The sequence below is a fragment of the Microtus pennsylvanicus genome, chromosome 3 (genome assembly GCF_037038515.1).
Source record: "Microtus pennsylvanicus isolate mMicPen1 chromosome 3, mMicPen1.hap1, whole genome shotgun sequence".
NCBI classification, from domain to species: Eukaryota; Metazoa; Chordata; class Mammalia; order Rodentia; family Cricetidae; genus Microtus; species Microtus pennsylvanicus.
The window spans coordinates 100480274-100491077 of NC_134581.1; the positions used below are offsets into that span (position 1 = coordinate 100480274).

General features: G+C 36.5%; 1 protein-coding gene across 1 annotated transcript; it reads left to right on the plus strand.

The window, feature by feature from the left end:
- Positions 1 to 9613: 9613 nt before the first annotated feature.
- Positions 9614 to 10552, plus strand: LOC142847266 (olfactory receptor 7G2-like). The gene has a single exon (XM_075967982.1). The coding sequence runs from the start codon at positions 9614 to 9616 to the stop codon at positions 10550 to 10552; it is 939 nt and encodes a 312-aa protein (XP_075824097.1).
- The last annotated feature ends 252 nt before the right edge of the window (positions 10553 to 10804 follow it).

A 10804-nucleotide genomic window follows, 5' to 3' on the forward strand; every position in this document is an offset into this window, starting at 1 on the left:
ATTTTCCCTTGCAAAACTGCTCTAATGCCTTTCATTTAGCTTCATGCAAACACAGAGAAAGAGAGAAGGGAGAGGGAGAGAAAGAGTTGAAGGAGGGAAGAAATGATGAGGCATTAGAGATAAGATCAGCATTAGATTCCAATCAGCACGAGTTTTTCTTAACTTTGTTTATGTATGATTGTGAAATTTGGAAACATGCACATTTTGAAGTGATTATTACCCTGCTCATAGAAAATATATTCATCTAGCAGTTCCCAAGAGGACACAATCATCTCATTCAATTATATATGTTGCTTTATTCTAAAAGAAAGTTGGAGACACTATAACAATTTTGAGTGTATGAATCAAACACTAAAATAATTATTATCACTGTCAACTACTTTTATGTTCTCTGGAGCCAAATAATATTGCTCTCTAAGGACATATCTTTTGAAATTGCTGATTACTTAGAGCTATTATATAGTTAGTTTTTATCACTGAGAGATTGCCTTCTGGCATGTTTCCATAGGAGACTTTATATTTGTTTTTCTCATTTAAATTTTTTGGTGTGTGTTTATATTGTACAGTGACATGCTATGAGTCTCATGAGACTAGGCTCAATTAGGATGATACAGAGATTCCAGTAATTATATTCACATGAATTTAGAGTTAATTACTATCAAGGATTGCTTGCAATCTAAGCAATATTAACTAGGTGAGTTCTGTTGAAAAGCAACAGTTTTTAACTACTACTAATGACCACCTGCAGGGTTACTTTCCATATTCCACAGATGACCTACTGAGTATAAGTTATCCAACTACCTATAAATTAAAAATTATAGCACATATATGCAGAAGCTGTTATAAAGAAATTTGAAAGAATTTTATTATTAAGCTTATAATACAGTTCAGTGGGCAAATCTCTTTTCATACAAGAGGATCTGAGTTTGAACTCTAAAAGAGATATATTTTTTTTTAAAAATAGGAATATTAGTGTGATCTTGTAATCTAAGAAGTGGGAGAAGTAAAGATAGGTGGATCCTTAGAGCATGCTTGCCTCACTTCCTATATGACACCTGTCTTAAAATAGCAAAAAAAAATTATATAATAAAGTATCTGAAGACTGAGGAACAGTACCCAAGTTGGTTCTTTCACCTATACAAGAATGCACTTGGATGTTCATGTGAACTCAAAATATATATCTGTACCTGACCACACATAAATACATACATATTTACAAAAAATATAATTATAGTCATTTACTTATCAATGTTAATTTTATACTAAGAAGCTTTTGCTCAGATGGTCAAATAAAGTGTCAAGAAATTAATACTGAACCTATCTATTCAAAACACTGACTAGTGATGGTTTAATGACATTTTTATACATCTATAGGATAGATAACATGAACTATTACAGATGCATTTTGAGTGGGTTTTAAGATAATTGTGAGCCATTTAAAAGTTATAGAAACTTTACCTTATACATATGACGAAATTACTTTTAATTTTATTTTTGCTTGAGAGTTTAGAGTAAGTCTGGTAGACAGTCAATATTTTTTCTTGTTATACTACAGGAAATGTCTTCCTTCTTTTCTTTCATTTTTACTAAAAATAGATTCATATACCATGTAATATATCTGGAGCACAGTTTTTCCTCCTTCTACTCTTCTCATTTGCCCTCCAATTCATCTTTTTCCAAGATTCACTCCCTCACCTATTCTTTTTCAGTTAAAAGAACAGGCCTACTAGAGATGGCAGCCAAACAGGAAAAAAAAAAACAAGATACATTTTAACAAGACAAAAATCCTCATTTTGAGATGAGGCAAGGCAAGCTAATAAGACAAAATGGGTCTTAGGAGCATGTCAAAGAATTAGAGATACACCTGCTCCCAATGCTACGTGTCCTACAAAAAACACCAACTAAGAACCACACCTTATGCACAGAGAATAGGGTGCAGACCCATGCAGGACCTGTGCTTGCTGTTTCGGTCTCTGTCACCTCCTGTGCTCTGCTTCATTGATTCAATAGGCCATGTACTCCTAGTGTCCATCATCCACTCTGACTCCTATAATTTTTCCTCTCCATGTTCTGTTGGATTTCCTCATCTCTGAGGAGAAGTATCTTATGGAGACCTCCTATTAAGACTATCTCTCTGCTCAAAGTCTGACCTTGTGCTCTGTATCTGCTCCCATCTGCTGTCAGAGTTAGTCTCTCTGATAATGGCTAGACAAGTTTTTGATCTATTAGTATAGCAGAATATCATTAGGAATAATTTTATCATTTGTTCATTTGCTTGTTTGGTACTTTTTACCAATCCTGTTTGGTTCTACCCTAGGTTTCTAAACTATTCAGTCTCTAGTTCTCAGCCATCCAGGCAGTAGATTACACAGGCTAGCTTTTGGGGAGTAGGCCTCAAACTAAACAGAACATTGGTTGGCCACTCCTATAAATCCTGCAGCCACCATTGTCTCAGCATATCTTACAGGCAGAACAGACTATACCTTGAGAGTTTAAATTCTGGCTTCTCTGTCTGTAGCCTGCATAGTACCCTCTCAAGCTAAATAGATTGGAACATAGGGCTGAAAGCTCTAGGCAGGCACCAATTTAACCTCTCTTCATTCAAGGAACTATGTGAACATTGCCATTGGCAATGAGGTTTTGATTTCAGTTTTCAGCAAATGACCCTGTAACATGAGGGGCCTGCTTGTTTGTTGGGATTTCTTTCCCGCCATTTACCCCACAACTGTTTAGCCCCAAAGAAAATCACACATAGGTCTCTATAAATTATAAGCTGATTGGCCCATTAGCTCTAGCCTCTCACTGGCTAACTCTCACATCTTGATTAACCCATTTTTCTGATCTATGTTAGCCATGTAGCTCAGTATTATTTTTCAGTGGGGCAGATCACATCCTGCTGCTTCTGCGGTCTGGGCAGGAGTGGGAGGAATCAACTAACTTCCTCCTTCCCAGAATTCTCCTGTTCTCATTGTATCATTTCTACTTCCACTGGTTTTCCCGCCTATACTTCCTGCCTGGCCAATCAGCATTTATTTAAAACATGGTTGACAGCTTAAAGACAATTCTCCTGCACCATGACCCTCTGTTTTAACATCAGCCTGGGTTCTTTGGAGATAAACACTGCACACTCTTGGCCAACAACTTCACTGAGTGCTATCCTGACCATCCACTTGCATCAAATGGCCATTTCAGACTCTGTGTCCTTCATTACTAGCAGTCATCACTATGGTCTCTAGGAAGTCTTCACTGGTTTAGGCTTCCACAGTTCCTCCCAAGTGTATCCCAATACAAGCTATCTCTCCACATACTTCCTTCTCCATTCCACTCTCCCTTTCTGAGTCCCATGTGCTGGCACAGGCCTTTACTACAGCATTCATGAGTCAGAGCCATAAAGATTTCTGAGTTTAGGCCCAGCCTGGTCTACAAAGAAAGTTCTAGGACGGTCAGGGTTACACAGTGAAATCCTGTCTTGAAAAATCAAAAGAAAAATTCTGAAATAATTACGTAAAGATGACTCATGAAAATATTTTCATCTGATAAGTTTGGAAAGAATGATAGAAAGATGAAAGAGTGGACAGTGAATATTAAGTACTATCTTTATTAGCAAATATTCATGAAAATATATCTGTCTTTGATAATAAGGATCCGTTTCTAGAATTTAGAACTAAGAAGTTTATCTCAAGTGTTTTTAGAACAAAGACTTCTCATTTCCATCAATAGACCTTATCAGAAAAGTCATACAAATACCTCCTCTTTCATTTATAAAAATCACTATGTGTTACCATGGCCTTTTTAAAAGAATCTATTCATTTCACTTTATTTTCAATGTTCTTTTTCCTGTACAATCTATCAAACTCATTAATCAAACAGGTATTTCATAATTTTCCCTTTAGAGTCTGACAATGATTCAACATTAGAGCCCTTTATTTTCAATCTGTTGTTCTTCAAATTCCTACCTAGTCATTATTCTGGAGAATTTATTATCTAATTAATTATACAGGCTATCTGCTATGGCTTCCATCTTCACATAGCAATGTACCTCTTTCTCTCCAGTCTGTCCTTCACTGATATCATTAAAAGCACAACTGTTGTCCCTAAGATGATGATGAACATCTAAGAATTCTCAGCATCACTTTCATTACTTTCTATAGCTGTCTCTCTCAATCCTTCATTATCTTGAATTTTTTCACCTGGAAAACTGCCTCTTCACAGTTACAGCCTTTTACTTCTATGCCAAGATCTGGAACTTGCTGATGTACACAGTTATCGTGAGCCCATACCTCTGTGACACGCTGGTTCAACTTTTCCTTCCCATTAGCATGGTGCATGCTTTACCTTTCAGTCTATCAGTGTTGTGGTTGTCCTTGTGTGCAAACCAGAAAATCCATTACTTCCTGTGTAAACTCACAGAGATCAACAAATTTGCCAATTATGATAATTTCAGCAATAACATTTTGATATACACCATGGGTAACATGTTTTATCATGTACCACTATCTCAGATATTTTCTTTTACATTTAAATCATGTGATCTATTTTACAATCCCACATACAGAGAGAAGATGAGAAATCTTTTGTACCTTTTCTTCTCAACTCTCACTGAAAACCTTGCTCGATGAGATCAGTTTTATTGTGGACTGCAGCTCTTCAGTTGTTTACCAATCATTTTAAAATAAGGTGTTGTAAGTATACACTTTTAATACTTCAAATGGTGAACCCTGCTATTTATGACTGGAGAAATGGGGAAATGAAGGGTGTCTTGGGTCATCTCATTCTTGACATTCATGTTTAGTTATTGTATAATTATTGATTTTAACTTTGATTTCTATAATGTGATAATATAACAAAGTAAATATAAACTCAATAATTTAGTCATCCATCACCCATTTCATCCACAATTAACAGTTACATGATATCTAAGTATTAATTAGTTTAAATTTAATCTAATTCTGTTGTATGTTAAGGTATATGTATAATTTTATGTGATCCCATTATATAAACTATATTATCTGACTCTATTGAAAACAGTTTTCATTTTGGATTTCAATTTCAACAGACATTTTTCAACCCATCTCAAATAAGCAATTCTATCTTATTTATATATGGAGGGGAACAGGTTCAGGGAGTTTGAATTTTTGCATCCCAATACCTCAGCTTCTTCATGAGCAGCTGCTTAGGATCATGGTGCTCATATTTTTTTGTGTGCTTTAGATATTTATTGAAGAATTAAGACAAAAAGGCATCCTACTGAGTGGGAGAAGATCTTCACCAACCCCACATCAGACAAAGGTCTGATCTCCAAAACATATAAAGAACTCAAGAAACTAGACATTAAAACTCTAATTAAACACAATTAAAAATGGGGCACTGAACTGAATAGAGAATTCTCAACAGAGGAAGATCAAATGTCCAAAAGACACTTAAGGTCATGCTCAACCTCCTTAGCAATCAGGGAAATGCAAATCAAGACAACTTTGAGATACCATCTTACACCTGTCAGAATAGCTAAAATCAAAAACACCAATGATAGCCTTTGCTGGAGAGGATGTGGAGTAAGGGGAACACTCATCCATTGTTGGTAGGAATGCAAACTTGTACAACGACTTTAGAAATCAGTGTGGTGGTTTCTCAGGAAACTAGGAGTCAACCTACCTCAGAACCCAGCAATTCCACTTGGGAATATACCCAAGAGATGCCCAACCATACTACAAAAGCATTTGTTCAATTATGTTCATAGCAGCACTATTTGTAATAGCCAGAACCTGGAAACAACCTAGGTGTCCCTCAATAGAAGAATGGATAAAGAAAGTGTGGCACATATACACATTAGAGTTCTACTCAGCAGTAAAAATGACATATTGAATTTTGCGTGCAAATGGATCGAAATAGAAAACACTATGCTGAGTGAGGTAACCCAGACCCAAAAAGAAGAATATGGCATGTACTCACTCATAAGTGGATTCTAGCCATAAATAAAGGAATTGAGCCTATAATTCATGATCCTAGAGAAGCTAAATAAAAAGGTGAATCCAAAGAAAAACATATATTTATCCTCCTGGAAATTGGAACTAGGCAAGATCACTGGGCAAAAGTTGGGAGCATGGGGGTGGGGGTCGAGTGGGTGGAAGTCGAGAGGGGGAAAGAGAAGAGAGAAGTGGAGGATGGGGAGAGCTTGAGGGAATGGGATGGTTGGGATGGAGGAGTGTGGTTGTGGGAGCAGGGAAGTAGATATCTTTATTAAGGGAGCTACTTTAGGGTTGGCGAGAGACTTGACTCTGGAGGGATTCCCAGGTGTTACAGCTTTTTCCTTGGGCAGCAGAGGAGAGGGAGCCTGAACTGGCCTTATTCTATAGCCACACTGATGAATATCTTGCATATCACCATAGAACCTTCATCTGGCCATGGATGGAGATAGAGACAGAGACAGAGACCCACATTGGAGCACTGGACTGAGCTCCCAAGATCCAAAGGAAGAGCAGAAGGAAGGAGAACATGAGCAAGAAAGTCAGGACTGCGAGGGGTGTGTCCACCCGCTGAGATGATGGGACTGATCTAATTGGAGCTCACCAAGGCCAGTTGGACTGGAACTGATGGAGCATGTGATCAAACCGGACTCTCTGAATGTGGCTGATGGTGGAGACTGACTGAGAAGTCAAGGACAATGGCACTGGGTTTTGATTCTATTGCATGGACGGGCTTTGTGGGAGCCTAGTCTGTTTGGATGCTCACCTTCCTGGACCTGGGGGGAGCGGGGAGGACCTTGGACTTCCCATAGGGTAGGGAACCCTGATTGCTCCTTGGACAGGAGAGGGAGGGGGAGGGGGAGGGAGAGAGAAGTAGGAGGAGGGGAGGAGGTGGAAATTTTCAATAAAAAATAAAGTAAAAAACAAAAAAGAATTGAAATAATGAGTAATAGAGTTATTGAGAGACAATTTCAGAAATGGGAGTAGCAAGCACTGCAAGTTTAAATGAACTGAATGAATAGTATTTGGTTTTCCCATACATTATACTTATACTATATTGATTTTATTTTTACATATGGGACATATAAAATCAATATAGTATAACTATAATGTATGGGTGCTTATATTTTGATGTGAGTTCAAACAGAAAAATTTCATATTATTTTTAAAAAAACACTACCATGCATGTGATACATAACTATCATCTCATCAATCAGGGGCTGTGAATGGAGAACTGGAGTTACAGACATGTATGAGCTTGATAGTTAAACCTACTTTCATTTTTAAAGGTTTTAAGTTTTAGCTCCTGGAATCCTTCTTTTCCTTTTCCCCACCTACCATGCTGAACTTTCTTTTGTAAATACAAGATTTCATCAGAGGTTTAAAAGTGTTCTAATATATTAAATTTAAAACTGTATAAGTAAAATGATACATTGAATATCAGAATTCCTCATTCAAGTGTTATAATATTGTACTTTGGAATAATTTCAGATCCTGTCAAATGTTTTTGGTCATTAATAATGGACCTAGGCTGTAATCAGTTATTAATCCATATGTCTCAAATAAAAGAGCTTTATGTAGAAGTGTTTACAAGATATGAGTATATCACTAGCTACAATTATGAAATAAAGACACACTAAACATTTAAGAGTTCATGTGTAAAAGTGGAATAATATTAAATTACCAAAAATGTAGGAAAAACATTGATGAAATTGCCCTGATCTCATTTATGGGAATATTTTTTCTTTTTTTATTCTTTTATTCAATATCCTGACTGTCATTTCTCCTTCTCTCCTTCCAGTTCCCACTCCCCATCTTGCCATTTGAGAAGTTCTGCTTCTCCTCCGGTGTCCCTTAGAAAAAGCTGGCTTCCCAGTAATATCAACAAAGCAAGGCACAATAACATAAATGGATTCTAGCCATATACCCTCTTCTCAGGACTGGGCAAGGCAACCCAGTATGAGGAAAAGGGAATCATGAGCAGGATAAAAGATGCTAAGACACACACATTTCCTCTGGTATGAGTCTCCAAAAAAACATCCAAACTAAAACCATAATATATCATCAGAGGACCTGAGCAAACTCATGTTCTCTGATTGCATCTTCAGTCTTTGTGAGTTCCTAGGAGCCCCACTTTTTTGGTTATGTGGGTCACACACTCCTAGTGTTCTTGAACCCTTTGGCTCCTAAAATTCTTTCTTCCCTTCTTTCAGGGTGTTTTCCAAGAGTACAGACACAATAGAGATTTCTCTTTCCTCCTAATATTTAGCTGTGTGTCTCTGCATCTACTCCTATGAGCTGCTTGAAGAAGCCTCTCTGATGACAAGTAATATTATTTTTAATATTACTTCCCTAAATGCAAGACAGCCTCCCATTCAAATTTGCAAGTTGGATTTGATAAAATTAATTGTTTTTATAATAAGTTGAATAAAGCATCAGGTCAAATTAAGCACATAGATAAAAACTCTATTATCAAATTTATTTTGTAGAAGGGTTTACTATCTTGAGTAGATATGTAGGCCAAACAACTTAATCTTAAAAATAAAGTATTAAAATTTTATAATCACCTATTTATTCTTCAATTATATCCCTATTTTTTCTATCTAGTTTAAAAGCCAAAATGTAAATTGATGATATGTGTGTGTGTGTAAAAAGGTGCTCAATATATATTTAATTAATTTAGTTGAGCACTGTAGATACCTGAAAAATACAGAAAGAATAGAGATTTTAGTTTTTAATCTCAGCTTCAGAGAGTTCATTCCATGACTGTAGCCCCATGTGCTGAAGATAGATATTACAGTTGCAATAGTATGTGGTAGAGGAGAAAATTACCACATCTATTTTTATTCCACATCTTTGAAATCAGAGTGATGCAATAAAGAGAATAAGATTTCACAATCTGTTCTCCAGAGTAAGAGAACAAGTCACTTGAAAACTACATGCTTACCCATAGTAGGCATCTTTGGGATTAGAATAAAAGTGGAGTAAATAACTGGACTAATGAGCCAATTTTTATTTATCCCCTTGAGACATGTGATTGGGGAAATCAGTGTGAGGTGTAAGTTTAAAGCATGATACTTGCACACTCAGAACGAGAAGCACTTGGACCTTTTAGTGAAGTTACTGAGGACAAATACTCATTTTCCAATATACAGGTTAGCTTCTGAAATTAAGACAAGTATCTTATGAAAATTTTATCCTGAGGTAACATGAGTAAGAAAGTAAGTGAGAAAGAGTAAATATGAAAAGAGATCCTCTTGATTTGTCTTTTCTCAGTCAAGTAATCCCATGAAATAAATCCAACATTGATGAATAGTTTATTTTCCAGGTTCCATATTCTGAACAACCAGAGGTATGATTTTTATTCATTCAAAAATATTTTCTTTCTCAACACATATTTCTCTTAATATATTACACTATTTTCCTGATTTTTTATACTGTGGACAGAAGACTTTGGAGTACTTTAAATATTAAGACTATTATATATGAGGTAGGTAAAAAGAGAGAATATAGGTTTCTATCAATAGAATATAACTATAGCCAGTGGTATTCTAAGGCTATTCTAACAAGTACTTAAGTGATTCTGTCACAGATGCTCTTGAATTCAATTTTCTTTTTACTTTATTCATTTCAAAGTTCCCACAAAAATAATGGAACTAAAAAACCAAACAGCACTTTCAGAATTCCATCTGCTTGGACTGACAGACAATCACAAACTTCTGCCCCTCATCTTCACCATGTTCCTCTTCATGTATCTGATCACAGCTCTGGGAAACCTGCTTATCATCATGGCCATCAGCTCTGACTCCCAACTGCACACTCCCATGTACCTTTTCCTCTCTATTCTTTCCATTAATGACATTTGTTATAGTACAGTCACAATCCCCAAAATGCTGGTGAACATTCAAGTACAGGACAACAGCATAAGTTACATAGAATGTCTCTCTCAAATATGCTTTGTTTCAATTTTTGGTGGAATGGAAAATTTTCTACTGGCAGTGATGGCCTATGACCGCTATGTGGCCATTTGCAAACCCCTAAGGTACACAGTCATCATGAACTCTTTTCACTGTGTCCTGATGGTTCTATTCTCCCTTTTCCTTAGCATTATGGATGCCCTGCTCCACAGTCTGATGGTCCTGCGGCTTTCCTTTTGCACAGAACTAGAAATCCCCCACTTTTTCTGTGAGCTTGCGCAGATTATCAAGCTTGCCTGTTCGGATACCTTTCTTAATAATTTCCTGATATTTGTTGCAGCTTTTTTCTTTGGGGGTGGTCCTGTCTGTGGAATTATTTTTTCATATATTTACATCGTGTCCTCAGTCTTAAGAATGCCAACTTCTGCAGGAAAGCACAGAGCCTTTTCCACTTGTGCATCACATCTGTCTGTCGTTTCCTTATTCTATGGGACAGGATTTGGTGTGTACATCAGTTCTGCAGTGACAGATTCTCTCGAAAACAGTGCAATAGCTTCCATGATGTATAGTGTAGTTCCTCCATTGCTGAACCCCTTTATCTATAGTCTACGAAACAGGGAAATGAAGAAAGCATTGGGGAAACTTGCTGGTAGAATAATTTATCTTGTGTGATGTATCCTGTGGTATCCATGTGGCATTTTAGAGAAATTCAAATTCAGTAGAATCCTAATGAACAAAAATTCTTCCCTTTTCTGTAGTACCTAAAATGACTTCAATGTGTGAAGATGACTTGGCATACTTCAACTCACGCTCAATTTTGTTTATGTTATATGGTCTGGATTAAGCTCTATCTGTATTACCTTAGTTCTCAGAGCAGTTACTTTACCCACAATACACAGAAAGACTACCTAAAATTACAGATGT